General features: G+C 39.7%; 1 protein-coding gene across 3 annotated transcripts; it reads left to right on the top strand.

Moving 5' to 3' along the window:
- Positions 1 to 315: 315 nt before the first annotated feature.
- On the top strand, positions 316 to 19,447 carry LOC111065107. 3 transcript variants are annotated; one of them, XM_022353118.2, is made up of 5 exons: positions 316 to 593; positions 17,029 to 17,206; positions 17,265 to 17,441; positions 17,534 to 17,648; positions 17,803 to 19,447. In XM_022353118.2, the coding sequence occupies exons 2-5, from the start codon at positions 17,131 to 17,133 to the stop codon at positions 17,942 to 17,944; spliced, it is 510 nt and encodes a 169-aa protein (XP_022208810.1). In that variant the 5' UTR covers positions 316 to 593; positions 17,029 to 17,130; the 3' UTR covers positions 17,945 to 19,447. The 3 variants fall into 3 exon arrangements, with proteins under 3 accessions (XP_022208810.1, XP_022208796.1, XP_022208804.1); XM_022353104.2 differs by having other exon boundaries at positions 316 to 678; XM_022353112.2 differs by lacking the exon at positions 316 to 593 and adding an exon at positions 1,077 to 1,184.
- Positions 19,448 to 19,450: the final 3 nt, after the last annotated feature.

Below are 19,450 nucleotides of genomic sequence, written 5' to 3'. Positions count from 1 at the left end.
CAAAATTAAAGCCAAACAATGCACGAAAAGTACAAATAAAAACTCTGCACTCAATTAAGTACCGCAGTGTAATCAAAAGTTGCCTGCGTTGCAGAAATTATTTAGAACATTTTTGGGCGATTGAACGGTCAATATTTATATTTATTATATGGTTAGAGAAGCCACCAGATGATTATCGACTGTCGCTATATCACGAGTATACACAGTAATAATTATAATTTAATATCCCTAAAAATGGAAAAATGTTTTATAAAATGAATATCCCAAATTTGTTGTACTTTACTTTCAGCTATGAACTATAAACTAACATACAAAACAAAAAAACTTTGGATACCGTTTAATACCCTCGGACACCATTGGCGTGTTAAATTTGTTTTCATTTTCACGGCTTTTCCTGCGCAGACTCCGTCTGCGTCGCAGTTAGCAGAGCTGCCGCTGCCAGAGTCTCTGCCTCAAACGAAATCACTCGACAGCCCGATGAGACTTCAGTCATTATGCGGCTTTCATGAGCAACGCAACGGCAAGGCACGGTACGGAACAGAACATTACGCCACGTGGCTGAACTACGTAAAGAGCTGCGTAACGCGACACGTGTATGTGAAACTAAATATAAAATTCCATTCGAAAAAAAAGTACACATACAATTAAACAGTACATGGAAATAGCAGGAAAGCGAAAGTAATAAAACTAGACTTAATATATAAATTCTATTCCACATTACTGTTCCCCTACATACGCCTGTACACAGTCATGCACATATTTATTCACACCCATACAAAAAGCAGACCCTTTAGCGTGTTTTATTTTTACCGACCTTTTTACTATCCAAGGAGCGAGACGCAAAGGCCCATTCACCCACAATTACTCGAGTGTGCTTTATTTTAATACAAAAAAAATCGACCCGCTTCGCAGTGAACATACGAGTAATAACCTGTGGTGGAATATTTAAATAAAAATCATAAAGTAAAACAAAGTCGAGGACCTCCTTCCATATTTGAAATCATTTATATATACCCATTAAATTCATTGTGATGTGAATTATGTACTATCTGAATCAACTGAATGCCTAAATAGCAAACTACGTAAATTTATAATTATCATAAAGACCCAAGAGAAGCAGCTGCCACGAATATGAAGCACTCTAATCAATTATAGGATTTAATTTGAATAACATAACGATTAAAGTGAGTATATATATGTACACTAGAAGAAAGCATGTAAAATATTTGTACATTACTACAAATTCAATTTCATACTTTTATAAATATTTTCCTTTTATATAGAAAGTTAGCTATAGATATATAGAGCGAAAGAATGTACCAGAAATAACCATAAAAGGGTAATAAACAATAAAAATAAAACAATACAAGAAACAGAGGGAAACAACAAAAGAACCTGTAACCTGGCAACATTGTGTTACCAGAAGCAGTAAGCGGGGAGCTACACAAACGCCATAATAATGTGGCTAAACGCGATGAAACGCTAGGCAGTGAGTACACAAGCCACCAGAAATCCCCATGTGGAACCTGAATGGAGGTCTAAAAGAACCGAAACCACTCGCAAATGTCATGCGTTAGTGGTGCATCAGGACATTTTGTTTGGTTCGCCAGCGTATTACGTATACGCAGTGTGAACGAAAATTACCAACAGTCACGTAGCAAAGCGAACCCCAAGTCCACTTTTAGTACACACGCGTGACCCATAAGTATGTGTGTGAGTGAGGCTTTTTCCACCATCATAATAATTGTTGGGGGCACTTTTCCGACCAAGACTGACCAAGGTCCCGCCCCATCCATTTCGACATTCGACAGGAATAATTACACACACATTTGGCTGTCATATAAAGCCAATTTGCTGAAATGTTGAACTGGAATGACATGGCCAGACAGCATTTGGCACATATTGTGTATTTTGATATTCGCACACCATTTCCCGCTTCCCTCTGGGGCAGCTCCTGTTTTCATTTCGACTCAAAATTTGCATTAGTTTCATGCGGTTAATAGATTCATGTTCTCAGATCCACGAACCACAGCAGAACGTATCTGTGCCACGAGACTGATACACATATACGTACTTGTATCAGTCTCATGGCTGTATGTGTTTCTTATTTAAATTATATATTGGTGACATGTAGAGGTGCCACCTTTTCTTCTGTCTTACCTGCGGCAATCCTCAGTACCCACAGGAATCGGATTTGTAACATTCCACAGATAGTTGTCAAGTGAATGGTGGTAAATCTAACACCTCTGGCTTTCATCAGCATTAACATCGAAAACAGGGCCCGAGGTGCGAAAAGAAAACACGCTGATTTCCACAATAGTTTCAACGTGTTTGCCACTTTTTCAGCTTTATATATGCGCTCTCAGGCAGTGAGAGAGAGAGAGGGAAAGGTGGGCAGCGCTGAAGAAATGTCTGGAATCCAGCTTGGGGACCAGCTGCTGCCGCCTGTCTCTATCCATAATGATGATGTTGCTTGTTCACAAAGTAGAAGAAGAAAGGAGTCTAACATAAGGACGACTCATGTACCCTGCAACCCACATCCAAGCACCCATTTCTCAGTGTCAAGACAGCTCGAAGGAATGCATGAATCGTTTGTTGCTCCATGCAACTGTCATTGCGTCATTCTGTCATTCTGTCAGTACGTAAGCCAACCTCCTCCATGGGCCACGCTTTGAAATTTATGTACCGCATGCTGTGTGTGTGTTTCTGCAATGTCATCCGACTGGAGACTTAAATTTGAGAAAGTTATCGTTTGCTTTGACTTATCTGCGGTGCCATTTGCAGAAACAAGTAACTCAAGTAACTATGCTGGCGGCTAATACAGAAAATACACTGCATAGAAGCAAGTATGAATTATTTTCTCCATTTCTATTGAAGCTGAATGGAACCACAAAAACTCTCAGCCATTCAGCTGTTTTCTCATCGTATTGACACACAAAAAGTCTCCTTCAAAGGATGATATACGTAGACTGACTAGACGAAGAAACCTTTTAACATTTGAACAGTCGAAAAAATTGGAAAACAATTTGCCAGGGCCTGCCACTCTCCTTCTGGCAAAGAATTGGTTGAAGGTCTTAAAAAGGATTTCCATGTTGAATGTTTGAGTTTGTTTCCCGACAGCAATTGGATTTTCATGTTTTCACCTTCTTTACGCTCCTCAGGTGGAAATTGACATCATTGATCGGTGTCAGATTGAATATGAAATCCTTTCGAAACTGTCACATTCTCGTATCAAATTGAATTGTTTGAGGTGTTTAGTGGGCGTTGAGCATTTGAACTTTTTCCGTATTTTGATAGAAATACTCTGAAGAATAAAAGGACAGACAGAAGCAGGCGGATTCAACAGGTTGTGGTTCAAGCTTGTGCTTGGATGTCTTCAATGTCCCGAGTGTTTATAAGCGCTCTCTTTAGAGAAGATATGCTTGCACTTCTCCGGATTTTAATGAAATACTTTTTTAATTGAATTAAATTTTGCTAAAAGTAAAAACTGAAGCTCGTAACCCAAGAAAACTATCCTGCAAATGGGTGCAAGTATAATTACATGAAATAAAAGCTAAAGCCCTATAAAAACTCATATATATGTATTAAAGGTAAATGATGGAAATTCTCAAAGAAAAACATGTTTTCCCAGAAGAAAATTTTATCAAGATAATAGCTTTTAGTCTTGATTGTTCTGAAAGGTTCTAAAATCTAAGGACAACTTTTGGCCAAATGCCGATGGCGAAGTGTTAAACTTGTTTCGAAATGCCAAGGAAAACTCATGCATATCATTTTCTTGTCGTATATTTTATTGTCCTTGTGTCTCCTCCTCCTCCCTTAACTCAATTCAAGTTTTCCCCTTGCTTGTAATGAAATTTGAATTTTGCTAACCCGCAAAAACAATAACAATCAGTGGTTGAGGAATGCGGCTTATTTTTTATTTTTTTTTGTCTGCATAATGTTTTGTTCTGCATGCTGCGGAAGTAAATTATAATTTTGACGTTCTTGGCTGGAAAATTTATGGCTTTTCCTTCTCCCTTTTTGCCACGGTGTTGTCGGCGTATGTACCCACGTCGTGTATACGCAACAAACGCAAGTTTTCCATATGATGAAACCAGTTTACATAGAATGCGGCACCTAAGGTTTCGTTCATAGCATTGACTGCTCCGCAATTTACATATTTTATGGCGTCCTGCAGCGATTTCTGTGTGTCCTGCCCTGGCCTGGCTTAGCACTCTAAGGCCTCTCCTGTTGCTGCCTTCTGGCAATATCCTCTCCTCTTAGGACATGCGTTGGGCCTTTCATATGCAAATCATTTGAGCCATAAAGATTCCTCATGCCTGCATATATTCCTCTATTATTGTTGTCATTTATTCGGGCTGCTCTGCTCAGCTTTTCTATTATTATATTCCATGCTCTGTGGAATGAAATTATTATAGTCGTTCTTCTTGGACGATCCTGTACTACTTTAATACGCTGGCTGTGCATTGATGATTCATAAATAGATAATTACTGTGAGAATAGGCGTAACCATTTCTTTGAGTATTCGGGTTTGAATCGATTCTGGATAAAGAGAGCAAAAAGTCACGGAAATTATATACTTGAGGGCATTGTATTTTGTGGCTACGTTGAAATGCAAAACACGTCTATACTTCGACACTCGTATAAAACTTATGTTTTCGTCTCTCTTACCCCTTCCTTGGAGGGAGGGTCATGTGTGAGTCCAAGCCCCAGTCCCTACATTTGAGTTTATTGTCTGCAAATCTCTTGCTGTTAATGCCAGCCATTACTCAAAGACACAAAACACACACTCTGCAGCTAGGATCCTTGTGCCGTGCTTGGCCACGTTTTGTAATACTTATATGAGCGGACATCAGGCAGAGAAATGGCAGCTGCTGGACTCTGTCAGGCATCTAGGGGTGCATCTGTCGCACCGCCATTATTAATGATGTAATTGACATGGCCCGAATGGATCTTTGGGGCAATATCACATGGCACCGCCTTAAAAGGCACTTAATCCAATTCGTTTGTCCAACAGCTAAGAACTTTTCCTTGAATTATTGGAGAGCTCGTTTTCTTGCAGCGGAGATCAAAGATCATCTAGTTAGATACAGAAATCTAAACTTATGATTGCTGTCGATTTACATTTTAGCTTCTTATTCACTTTTTCTTTTTCTTACTCATTTTTCCTTGTTGCCTTTTCGTTTTCTCTTCGTCCCCCTTCCATTGTATGGTTTGGCATAGTTTGCTTTACTTTTTTCTTGTTTTGTTTGCTTTGGTAATCGTTTCTGGCATTTCTTTTGCTCTCTCATTTCCCCATTCTCTGGCGTCCAATTCAATAAAAATGGAGTACGTGTTGCTTGGGCTAATCGATTTTGGCCTGGGCATTGTTTTTCCCCAGTTTTGACCCACAAAAAAAGTTAGTTTTCATCAGGGAAATGGACAATGGCCAGTTCAGGACTTTACTGGGCCTTTTGGCGAGCGTATTAGACAATGGAAAACAAATAAATCGTCTGAGAATCTTTACCATATGAGGAGAAACTTTAAGTTGAATGGTAGAATATTTATTATATCCGATAGAATCTGGAGTATTTGTTTTTTTAGTGCTACAACGAAAGGAGCTCTATTCTGCTTCAACTGTTCATGGGGTATTAAATGTAATATTCTCCGGCAACAGAGAACATAGAGAAAATGTAAAAACGAAGCAGAAAATGTAGCATGGGCAGGGGAGAATGAGTTCAATGAGAAAAAGGTTTCTAAAGTTCGGAGAAGAATTGCTGCCAGCACCTATCCAGGAAATGGAACATGGGTGTCAGTTTTGATATTATTTAGCCACTTTTTACAAAATTCGCAACATTTCTGGGGGAAAAACAAACATAACCAGAAGGTGAGGCCAAAGTTTGCCTTCAGTTAGGTTGCCAACTCCTCGTCCTTCCGTCCATTCTGTAATATCAACAAAAGCAAAAGTGTCAAAGCAAACAGAGAAACAGGAATGGAAAATGGGAAAACCAACGATGTTGCACTGTAAGATTTATGACGTGCAAAATGGGTTGTTGTGTGCTTTGACTTCACGCCTCAATGTAAAGGTGCTTCAAATGAGTAACCTTTGAGTAACGTCTGATCCTATCATTTCCTTACTGATATTTGTTCTTGGCTGCTATTAATAGGTCGTTGTATGTAATAAACTTGTTTTTCCCTTTCTATTCAATCATCCTGCTTGATGCTCCGGCTTTTGTCAGTTACACAAATTAATCTGAATTATCGTGCGCTTAAACTTAATTTAAAGTCAACTGCCAGACCACTTCAAAGGGACCACAAAGAAGCTGCTTGTCTGGTCAGCTCATTAATTTTACTCAACCCAAAAATGAATACGGGAGACAGATGCTAGCAGAAATAATTAAATCCCCTTTGAAAACTACGTTACACCCACCAGGCGCAGATGATGGGAAAAGTGGCTGGCAAGCAATTTCACAGGACACTCTATGGGGCCTGCTCGACCCTCCGCCTTGCCACGAAACTTTCCCATTTTACAGCTGATGCTTGTTGTAGTTTACTGCTGTTTGTTGCTGTTTGCTCTGTGTTCTGTGTTCGCTTAGTTTATTTTTCTTTGTTGGTGCCCAAAACTCAGGGGAACAGACCCATTTTCCTTTTGGGTCTGGCTTTTGTTTAAATTTTTAAACTAGCATAGCAAAACTTTCTCCCAGCAGCTTCCATCATTCCTCTCTCTCTCTCCAAAAGTTTGGCATTTCATTGTTGCACTTGTGTGTTTTGTTGGTTTATGGCTTCCATTGCTATTTGTTTTGTTTGGCCACAGTTTCGTTTTATTTTGTTGTCTGTTTTTCATCTGCCTTTCCGGCGAAGTTTTCTACTTTTGGTTCGAAGTGGTCAGTTCTCTGTTCTGGTCTTTTTTCATGACTTCTGGCTTCTGGTTTCCTTACACCTCAATTTACAGCTTAAGATCGTTTAGTTTGACTCTAATTGGCTGCCACTTTCATTATCCCTTTGGCACATTCGCTGGCTGCCATTTGTGAACACGTTCTGGCCATAAAGCTCAAGTCACTAAGCCAATTTAAGATTGTTTTTCATTGTATGGTACACGGGGCAGACTGCCTGTATAAGGAAAAAGGGAAATAAAACAAAACCAAGATAACTCAGCTCTGTTGGCCAATCTTTTTACTCAAAGTCAGGGGCCCCTAAGTGGATGTAAAGTCGTCACTTGCTGACAACTTTATTTCCTTTTCAGACAGTTCCTTCAGGTGTGCCGTAACACGGACAATGAATAATGTGAACCTAAATTACCATCATTAATAAGGCGATGAAGAAAATGGTACACTTAGCAGCCATTTCACCGTTTGGATTAAGTCTTTGCTTTCGCTTTCTATGCGCTAACAAACTCATTTGCCTTCCGGATACGGAAGTGCCTCATCAGAAATGAAAAATTGTCGAAAGATATAGATTGGAGGAAAATCAAGTACGTTCAACGCAAAAGTTCTGCGATTAAGTGGCCAGAGCTTCTGCCAGGTGAAGTCGTTTTTATTTTGAAATTTCCTGGCTTTTTGAGTTTGCATAAAAAGAACAAAAGCCACGCCACCAAAAAGGGTTGATAAAATATTCCACTACCTCCTCGACATTTTCTACGAAGATGAAACGACAATGCCAAGGGCAAGTTTTGAAGGAAACGGCAGCGGAAAGAGTCAGTTGGCAAGATTGCTTCAAAATTTGTGTAGATTGCTTCCGTTGGCGGATGTGTTTTGTGTTTGCTCAGTAAAATGCTCACGCCTCTTGGCTTTTAGGGATATTGCAGAAACTTCCTTCTCCTTTCTCGGGCCATTTTTCATGTGCCCTCGTGTACATCGTAAATCTTTGTCCAGATTTATCGTGATAATAAAAAGTATTGAAGAAATTACGGAGCTTACAAATAATATTTATAAATGTTGTTAGGTGGCACAAATGGAGGTCACCTCATTAACATTTCCAGCTAATTCCAACCAAATGTCGCACACTTATTGAAATCCTCTGTACTGCCTCTGTTGCCTACAGGCTCCACCTCCTCTCAAAAGGCCCTGGCATTCGAGTGCTAATGAAATTTTGCTTGAATAATTATGCAAATTGATGTTATTTTTATAAGCCTGCGACTGTGCCACTTTACTCATTTCTTGGCCACTTCTGTTTAGTGTTTAGGTTCACTTTGAGTTTTGCTGTATTTTTCGCTTGGCGTACGTAAATATTATTCGAAAGTCTTGGGTATAAACAAATGAACTTGAATGGAAAATAATCAGTAAATAAGAAAATGTTTTGAATGTGGATGAAGTAGGAATGTTTTCGTGCTGTGAATTCTATTGATGAGATTAATGGCCTGACGATAGACATGTTTTTCTCTCACTTTAAATATACAATGGTGGAGCCACTGACTCATCTCTGCCGTGGGGGTATCCATGAGATTCCCTAAAAGTAGGTAAGTGGAATAATTTAAAACAATTAAATAGGAATATCCAGAGTCAAGGAAATATTTGAAAACCCCAAAATAAATACCGGCGAGATAATCGAGCAAAAACATAGGATCTGAAAAACATAGAGTACCACCTACAAAGTCCCAAAATATACCCCATTTACAACCCATTTAATTGTCAGAACTGCCGCAGCAGCATCAAGAGTTGCACTCGAATTGAAAACTCTTTTCAGCTATGGCTACGTGCCCAAAATATACCCAATGTGCCGACTGCCAATCCAATCTGTCGCGTTGCAGTTTGAGTTGCTCTGTTGACGGCTTTTTAATCAAAACTTTGTCGAGTACCAACAAAAAAAAAAAAATGGGGGAGAGCAGTGGTTCACATTTGCTGTGGTCGCTGACTTTTCGCCACAAGTTTCCTTGTTTTTCCCAATCCCAGGAGACGGTGCTCCAGTGTGTACCTCTCCGAGTCAGCTAAAAGTGTGAACAAAAAAGGTCACTTCACAGAAATTAATTTCAGGGCTCTTTAGGTCCCGTAAAGGTCCTGTTTTTATAATTACAATAATCCCTGCTGTGGCTTTTGTTAATTAATATTTGTTTTTCTGCAGAAAAAAGCGGAAAAAACACGTGTGCGAAATATATTAATTTGCAACAATTGATTATGTGGCTAACATAATTTTTTCAGTCTTCTTATACTCATTATGTATTATGTATCATCATCGGTACATATATTAAATTAAATTTCTGTATTAAACAAAACGCAGACATGAAAGACAATAAACGTACACTCCAAAGATCAGAAAAGCTGTGAAATTTGACGCTCCCTCGTTTTTGTGGCGGAGAAAATGAGCCTCAAGTGTGTTTGAAATCAAGTGGAGGGAACCTGATGCTGTTAAATCTGGTCCCAAAACACCTCAGAATAAAGGAAAAGAATCTCTGGCAAAATTATGCGGCAATACAAGTACTTTTCCCTCTCTAAACAAGTAATAAAATGAGGACTTTTTGTAGTATTATTTTACGGTGTCATAAAGCGACCAAAGCAAATGTGAAATACATGTATTTACAGCTATTTAGTTTATGCCACCTTTAATGCCGCATCATGCAATACCAAGCAAATGTCCCAAAGTCCTTTGATATATGTGGAGCCATATATCTGATTGATCTAACCCCTTTTATGAAATGTAAGACGTAGCAGAAGTCAAACATCAATGGCCTATGCAATATTTATTTTTATTTGAGCCGCATAGCAGCCACGCCCTGCCCCGAGAACGGAAACAGAAAGCTCCATATATTATTTATTTCAAACCTTTTCCCAAAACAAATGGAGAAGGCCTGAAGGCTCCGTCACCAACGACTTCCTGGTTGTCTTTATATATAAATTCCTGTTTGCCTTTTTATGCTCGTCTCGCCTTTTTATTGCGGCTTCTATATGTACTTCCATAAACAACATGGCAGTACCTCCGTTTTGTGGTGGCATCGATTTCACTCCCATTTTCCCGACTTCAATCGATGAAGGCGTTGGCTGCGACTGCGGCCCTGATGAGGACGAGGACATCGACATTCTTAGGTTCATTACTCCAAGTGGCATTGGCCATTGACTGCCTGCGTGCAGTTTCTGTTCATGTTGATGATTTTTTCAATTATTTTTATTGGCTGATCATAAATTGTTGTGTTGTGTGTGTGTGTGTGTGTCCTTGGCAGCCGTTCCACTCGCGAGAGTCCAATATGTACATATTTTTTTCAACTTAAACCTCTTTAAGTTCTTCTTTTTCTTCAAGACATTATCCCCTTGACTGAATTCGCTTTGGATTGTTTTTGGCAGGGACCGCGTATTGAAAAACTTTCGCACCGACATCTTCTTTGTAAAAGTTTTACCCAGCAAAAGTTTCACTTAAATGGCAACAACTTTCTTCATTTTCAGCGGCATTTCATAATTTTATGGCAGCTTCTCCTTCCACTTCTTACAGCTGAATTTGAACAAGTTCATTACTTGTTCGAAGCACGCCTTAATTATTTTTTCATTTCTGTACTCAGACAAATTGAATTTTGTGTTTTGTAATGAATTTCCAAGAAAATTCCACGATTCTTTTAAGTGATTTTCACTTTTTTGTTGTTGTTAATTATGCAAATAAGTTTGGTTGACAAGTGAATAATATCATTAACTTTTAAGTATTATCAGTCTTACAGAGAACTAACTTTTCAATTAAACAAATTCTGACAATTTTCTTTTGAGAGTGGAAAATCGGTACCCGATGCCATTAATCTTCTTTACAGCTCACGTTTTTGTGCTCTGAAGTTGCATGTCTTCTTCAACAAGCTGCGTGCTGTGGCCCCACACTTTCTAATCAATTATTATATCTCTTTCCTCGATCATTTTTCTACATGTGCCACAACGTATACATCTGCATTGTTAATGTAATTACCACTCCCTTGTCATCAATCTGATAGTTTTGCTTCATGTTGTACCAGGCCATTTCACTGTGGAGAATTCAGGGCAAATATTAAAGTACGTATAGCTGCTAAATTCAGACTAAATTTAACACTCGACTGCAAATGGCTGTGGAGAAAACATTTCTACATTGCCAGTGAGATTTTCCAACTTTTCACACTTGCTGGTTGCGTACTTAATGGCATTCTGCAACGTCTGTAAAAAGAGCAGGAAAAACTAAGAAAAATTGTTTATACACCTTGCTGGTTGTACATTGCAGAAAATATACAATGAGCAAAAGGGTAGAAAAGTAGAAAAAGAGAAACAGCAAGAAGAAATAAACAAGTTCTTTAAGATTTCACTCTGTCGGATGAAAAATGTTCATTCCTCTTTGCGTCAACTAAAAACCAGAGCGGTGCTCTTTCAAAGCACAGGAATTTTTCTTCATTATTGGAATTATATTTTAGAGATGCAATTAATTCAAGCAATTAACAACGGAAATTCGTACACCTGCTTCCTTGAATAAAGTACCACATCGTAGTTTGTGCAGATTGGCAAGTCAATTGTATTTAATTAATTAACTAAGCATACAGACAAATTAATATTTACATTTTGAGACTAACTGAGCATGAATTTCATTTTGTTGTGGTTTGCTATTTAAAATGGAAATGTCTTAGCAAGCTGTTGGAGATTGAGATTGTTTGGGCCACAGTATCTCGGTCCGAATGGCAGCATCAGCATCCGCTTTCAGCCTCATTGGGTTTTGTGTTGTGCACTCAAAATATTGCCTGTATGTATATGTAATAAATTGTTGCCAAAGAAATGTATAGCTATGCCATAAATTGTGCAGCTCACAGGAGCATGGCCCTTTTTTTTTGCACATGTGTCACACTTTGCTGGCCATCCTCATTGAAATGCATTGAATACCTCAAAGTGTTTCTGTTTACTTAGGTGGATATTTTTGCTTCCGCTTCTGTGACCCATCAGATGCACTTAATTGGATTTTTGTTGTCAAAATGTCATCAAATGTTAGCCGAATCTGAAACTAGCTGAAACCACATTCTGTTTGCTAAGCATGAAATATATTTTTGTTTATTTTCAGCTGAAGAATACTAACAACCCAAAACATGGTTGTGGTTTCTCAATATGCTGTGGCCAATTTTATTTTTCCCATTGTGGGAACATATGTAGATGTTCATTAAAAGATTGAATTTAACACGTTGCAGTTTTCAAATCCCTTCGGGTTGCATGGCACATGGGATAAGAGGGGGCTGTATGGCCGTTTTGGTTAGAACTTTTTGTTTGTGGCATAAAAACTTTCCGTTTGTGGCAGGACTGACAGAGAAAACTCACTCAGCTATTCAATATGTCATTCAGTCATGCCAACGGAACTTTAGATCCTTGAGCAAAACTTTTGTGCACCAAAGAAACTAAAACATAGACAGAGGAATTTAAAACAACTTGTTCTCTGGCTGTAGACCGCTTTAAATGTACGGATTACTATTCATAAAACTCAGTTATTCATAGAATTGTTGATATTTGTCATTCAAGGGGAAGGAGGGTAGTTTACACAAAGTCAAATTGTCAATTCCAATTTGGTAAATTAATCTCAGCTTCGCTTTTGATTCCCCACTACCATTTAATGAACAAATCCAGCTGAAAGCCGTGATCAAATATTTAGAAAATAATTACATTAATTGCAAAGAATTTTCTGAAGCGAGAAACAGCCACAGTCCGCCCTGATTTTCAACCGCGGCCATTGTCCTGTTTGTCTATTAGCTAAAAACCGCAGAAGAAGCCAAAACAGAAACAAACAATAGGCAGCTTCCCCCCAGCAGCACTACAGAAAGCACCACCCCCAACCCAACCCAACCCAAGCCATTGAAATAGCGATGGTTAAAGTGAAGAGTAAATTCATTAATTTAGCTGACCAGCAGCCAGAAGAGCAGAGTAAACCAGCAATTAAACGTCAGTGTTTTCTAAGCTCTGAAAAGAGAGAGAGGGAGAGAGCTAAGGATTGTATCGGAGCTACCTTTAGCTTCTGCCAAGGCTTTGTTGCCTCTGCCTTTGACCATTGAAGCGTACGGCTATTGAGTGCTGAACAACAATGAAAAGCGAGTGGCAGCGCTTAGTGACAGACGCGTCGAGAAGAGCATCGATTATTGGTTGTTGTTCAATCAATTGTGGTTAAGAATCATTGAACATTGCACACACGTTGAACTCCCACGGCTACACTGCAAAAAAAAAAATGCATTTAATATGGAAGTAAATATTAAACAAAAAAATGAATGTAAAGTGATTATAGTATACAATCAATGTTACAAATAAACACATTTAAAATCTAAGCTTAATTTATATATTAGCTGGATATAGTATGCTATTTTTTTTGCCTATGTATCAGGCTAAAAGCACTTTATCAGACAATCATCACAGTCTCAATTAGGGCCAGACAGGGCGGCAAAAGGGGAAGCAGCCAGAAAATCATGGAAGGTAAAAGGTGCTTCAAGGTGAACTCAAAATGTCTTAAGCAGCGTAGCTCTCAAGGAATGTAGAGGCTGACCTCTTAACTGAATTAATTAAATATTACTGACCATTGACCTCAATTTGTATGCCTTACTCAAGTGAAAATTGGTCTGAAAATATGAACTCATTTAAATTTCAGATGTGCCGACAACTGACAAACTTTTCTCAAGTTGAAAGCGAGAGTTAAAGCAGAGTTCTATTTGTGGTAAAAGCTACCCAGAAGAAATCAGAAAATTAAATTCCCACAAGACTCATGGCCATTCGACAATCAATACGAGTGTCATGTATCCCCATGGTAGTTGAGACCATCCATATTCGTGTTTTTATAAGCTGACTTCCCACTTTAAAATTTACCCCTCGTATTCGTGTTCCGTGGCAAGGATTATATGGATTTAATGGCTCGAGACCCACACACACATCATTTTAAATTGGCTCGGCTGTTGAAACTTTCATTGATTGGAAACTTTAAAACAACAAAACCGGCAAAATGGAATAGCTTATGTGCTTAACTAGCGGTAAGCATGGCTATAAGCCCAACGACAAATATTTCCGCACTCATATGGGAACCCCCCGACAACGGGGACCCAAATCAATGTAAGCCCTCTGTCCGACAGAGGACATAAATCGAATGCCCAAACGCGTTACGTGTGTTGCCAACATTTAAGTTTGGGGCCCATCAAAGTCCATAAATAGTCAGGGTCATTAGAAGTTAATTGGCCTTGAAAGCACTTGCCATGACGATAGCCGGGTATGTGAAGCTATGAGCTGCAAGCTTCATACATTTCCTGTTAAATAAAATATATAAAATATTCTTTAACTGACAAATAGGAACCAAAGAAAAGCCAAGGAGGAGGAGATTAAGTCGTAGTAAAATGAATTTCATATAAAATCCATTCAATAGAAATGATGGCAGCTATTGAAAGAGAAAACTTAAGCTTCGCACCCTCTTCAGTGACGTTTGAAAGGGACTTATCTGCAGACTGAAAGACGCTGCAGGATTATGATTTAATGAAATGAAATGGCGGATGCAAACAGCCATGAGAGGGGTAATGTAATGTAATGTTATACTGCCCCTCATTTTTGTCTGCGAAACTTAGCCCCAGGTGTTGGTCACTTAATCAAATCTGACCCAGAGCCTAATGAGGCCTGCCTCATTCCCTGTGCTCCCTCTTCAAACTCCGCCTGGGCTGCCATTAACAGGCAGATTAAGAAATTAATGGCCACCAATTGAGCGCAGGGCAGGCTCTTTGTCAAATGCAGATTTGGGTCCAACTTTAAGTTCATTTTTCATTTTTAATGCTCGCCACAGGGCAAGTTTGTCCATGAATAAGCGATTAGATGCCACCAACTTTGTTGTAGAATTCTAAGGGATGCGGATCTGAGGAGCGCTTTTGCGGGGAGGCAGCTTATTAAATGTCCTGTCAAACGACAATTTAAACGTAAGGCTTTTAATTGTTTGACAACACACACACACACACACACACATACAAATATTGCTCTTTCCTCACTGCCGTTGGCTTTGTCTCGTCGTAAAAGTTACGATGTGGCAGCTGCCAAAGAAAGTTGACTGGCTGTCCGGTTGGTCCCTTCATTGCTGATTCGATTGTGGCTTGGTCCCAAAAGTCCCATGGCGAAGCCACACAATTGATTAAGTACTGGCAAAAGAACAGCAGGAGCAGCAGGAGCAGCAGCAGCAGTAGCAGCAGAAGGTGCTCTCACTGTACATTGACGGCCGTTAAGCGAGGACAATGGTAGACTCCTTTGCTGGATAGGATATAGAAGACAGTGAAAAACTTTTATAAATAGTAGTACATATATATATAAGGTATTTATTAGCCACAGAAGAGTACGGCAGGGAGTATAGTTCTATACATTGACAGACGGCAAACAGAAGGAACAAAAGGTAAAATTCATTTGGCAAAAGACGAGAAGCCACTGCAGTGGCGGCAGGGCAGGATGGAGGCGGCATCAACTTCCGTTTCCGTCAACACTGCCATTGACTACCATTTCCGCTCCGCTCTTTCTCAGCCCTCTGGCCCCCAGGACAGACAGCAGAGTAGGAAAATGTGCCTGGCAGCAGCCTCGTTCGACTGCTTAGTGGTTAATTTGCAAATGGATGTACATGTGCCACATAATTATTGCTCTGACAGTAGACTGACTATACTATTACGTTTTAATTACGAATCTCATTACCTACAGCTACCTTGAGGCTCAACTTTATTGTCCTTAACTGAAGCTATGAGCTGCTAACAGCTGCTTTTAATTACATTATTCGGATACGACAAAGCGTAGCACAGCAATGCAGCACCTCATCTTGAGCTTAATACAAAGAAATAATTTAATTTTGCGAGTGGTTAAAAGTGTCAAAACTTTGACAGATTCTGTCAAAGCTGTCTGTGGGTAATGCTGATTGCCACACCAATCCAATCCACAGATAGACACTCAAAATCACATAATGCATGCAGAGCATTTTGCGGCTCCACAGGATGTTACACCTACATACATCCTACATACTCGTATGCCCTGTGGACCCGTGTGGATTTTGAAACACTTAAACGCTCAGGGGCCTCGCAACATGACAGTGCCATAATTTCCAATAAAAAATTGATCCAAAGCTGTCAGACGAAATATTTTATTTCTCTGGAAATGTTCAAACTCTGCTGTAGATTTATGGTTGTTCTGATGCCATGAGTAATTAAGTTCGTACATAGATTTTATGCTGAGAATCTTGCCATATCCATTTGGCTTTGATTTTTCTACTCTGCACATTAATACCCTCCCAGATTATAAACAGTTAAAGCATTTCCAACCCCAACATTTAGTTGCCATTGGAAATTGATCGATTTGCAAGTGTTATTAAAGCTTTGACCCTCGCAGAGAGACGGTCTCCGTCTTGTTTGAAGCTTCAATGGCTCACACTTTATCCCCAAATCATCCACTCAATCTACACGCATAATACCCATAAATTTCGAGCACCATTCTTGGCTACAGTTACAGCCCGTAAGTCAAAATCATTTGTCATAATTCCCGCCCAAGAAGGGGATCGAAAGAACAGAAAAAAAGCGCCCCCCCCGACAAAATGTTGACCCAAACAGAGCACCTTGGGCTATCAAAGTGGCCATTAAAAGGAACCCCCAAAAAAATAAAAAGAAAGCAACGAGCAAAAACACAGAGAGCACATGGCGCGGTGCGCATTCGACACGAAAATCGACTGAAAAGCAATTATTTACACTTCGGCAATAAAAATATGGAACACGCAGGCAGAGAAACAAAAACAAAAAAAAAGTATTCCCCCCTACCAGACAGCAGAAATTGTGTCAGGAATGGCGTTGTGCAATTTATTGCCATTAATTTTTCTTGGCTTTCTGTCTTTTGTGGTGGGTGCCGTGTGCCTGTGCCTGTGTCTGTGTCTGCTCTCCGTGTCACTCGCTGAAATTGCATATCTGCGGATTGTGGATATAATTTTTATGACTATCGCTTTCTTTTCTTTTCTTTTTATTTTATTTTTTTTTTCGTTCAACTTTTTATGAGCTTTTTAAGCATTGAACCGAATATTTTTCAGAGAAAAACGAACAACTTTGAGAGCACTTTAAGTGTTGTTGGAGAGTCTTCAATCCATTTGCTAATTTTGACGAATTTCCATTTGCAGACTTCGCATCGAAATGAACCACGTGCTGTGTCCGTCATCTGTTTATTGCCTTATTCTGTGAGTTCTGTGATTGTGCCCGACTGAAGCCTGAAAGCCTGAAGAATGGCGGCGCCCACTTCAATCATGGAAATCCTCGGATGCCTGACCCTGCTGCTCCTCGTGCTGCTCGTCAGGAGCGGTAAGTGCTGCGAATTAATCAGAAGATGGCAATTGAATTTAATATCCCCATTCGACAGGCTATTGCATAGACTGCTTCAAGTGCGTCTCGTATAATGGGGCCAACAAGGCGTGCGACGATCCGTTCCACAACAACTACTCCACCGCCATTCTGGAGTCGCCCTGCATGGGTGGTCGCAAGGGCCGCGACGGCCTCTTTCCGGCCACGGCCTGCATTAAGATCGCCGGCTATTATGGTAAGTGAATTTCTCGGATGATGGATGAGATGCTTGCATGGTCTTGACATTAATATAATTCCTACCCTATACCCCCCCCTGGCTGCCTGCAGATGACACCGGCGAAACGATAACGGTGCGCGGCTGTGCCCTGGACAGCGGCACCCTCACCACAGACACCGAGTTAATAAGAATGTCGCACTGTGGAAAGTTCTACTACGATAATAGGTTAGTTGAAGTGGGTGCCACTCAGAGCCAACACTTTGCTGAGCAAGTTCAATATAAAATATGCAAAGAACTGATAATGAAGTTTTCTCATAGTATATGCAACTGATAACTTAACATTATCCGACATTTCTCACTCTCCCACTTTTCCCCGCAGATACGTGCATGGGTGCCTTCAGAGCTGCAGCGATGCGGATGCCTGCAACACGGCCACGTCGCGACGGCATCCAGCGAAGGCGGAGGCGCTAATGCGGCATCTGCTTAGCATCGCGGTTTTGCTGCTGGCAGCTGCAAGGTAGCAATAGAAGTAGCGCATTGCAGGAACCATAAGGATGTGCGAGATGGGTGCGAAACCCCCATTAAAGTTGAGCAGATATTGAGCAGAAACGAAGTGAAAAAAAGCATGCAAAAGCATTTAATATAATTCAGCTGCGAGTGGAAATCGTTTTTTTTTCCTTTGGTTCGGCTATGCCGATGCCCCCCCACCCCCACTCACATGCGCCCTATACCCGATGTCTCTGCCTGCATGTCATCCCTCCTCACTCTCAAAACTCTCTCAGTGTCTAGGATTGCACCTTACAATACTAATGCACCAGAGCCACGAGCCACAGCAGCAACAAGCAGCAAGGAGAAGCCACAAGGACACCCGAACACCACACAGTCAGCACAGTGGCAATGGAGCGTATTTTTTATGGAATTCATCAAGCAATTATGTGATTTATAAACGAATACTCAACAACTATCTAACAATAATTGATGAACACGAAGCGGAGTGGAGTGCAGTCTCAAGCGAAACTTGAACTACATATGTAGTACATATATGTATATGTATTTAGGTGCGAGTATATGCTAAGCATTCGAGAGTCAAAGAGTCGAAAATCAAAGGCACAACTAAATGCGAACTTAATTCAAATTCTAATTGCAATTATTTTAAGCTTCTAAGCAAAATGTAACTAGATTTAATGTCGCTGTCGCTGCTAAGTTTTCAAAAACAAAAAATTCTGTGGGGGCAAACGCAAAGCAAATGTTTTTTCGATTTTTAATGCGATGCGTTAGAGTATTTTTCGCCTCCCTAGACGACTATTGTACATACTTACATACATATATATATATATATAGAGAAGCAAATTGAATTATTTGTAACAATGAACGCTGAATTTTAGGCCAGATTATAGATTAAACAATTGTGTATAAATAAATTAGTGGGCTAAAGTTGTAAGGAAAACTGCGAACCAGTGGAACGGATGTAGAACTCGATCCAAACTAAACATTATCAATTTACCAAGAAACAGGGAAACTATTTTTTCATTCAAGTAGGTCACTTTTATTCTCACGTCATACTTTTCACCCATTAAAGAAAAACAAGTGTATGCCGGCGCTGCACACGCCTTAAATCAAGCCATAAAAGCCAGTCATAAATGACACAAAAACATTCTTTATAGGGTTATCAATGTATGGTTAGACACCAATCCGCTCATAGTTACCGCTTTGCTATGGCTATCGCTGCCGGTCTGCCTTTTATATACACATATTGAGTCACCCCACACTCTAAAAAAAACCAACTACTTTTACCAACCAGAAGATAAATTGTTTCACATATCAGGCATTATTTAAAGAATTTTCAAAATATTACTTTAGAAAGTCAATCATGCTGTCTTCAATTTATTTCTTTATGGAAATTGCCTCTACATTTTAATCACTTCAAAAATTGATAATGAAGTACATCATAAATCGGGCCTAAAATATATATGGGGAGTACCCAAATGTATAATTAGAAATGGTTTTAAAAACTACCGCAATTGAGC

The sequence above is a fragment of the Drosophila obscura genome, unplaced genomic scaffold (genome assembly GCF_018151105.1).
Source record: "Drosophila obscura isolate BZ-5 IFL unplaced genomic scaffold, ASM1815110v1 contig_4, whole genome shotgun sequence".
NCBI lineage: Eukaryota > Metazoa > Arthropoda > Insecta > Diptera > Drosophilidae > Drosophila > Drosophila obscura.
The sequence above is the reverse complement of the archived record's forward strand: the minus strand, read 5'-3'. Positions and strand labels throughout refer to the sequence as shown.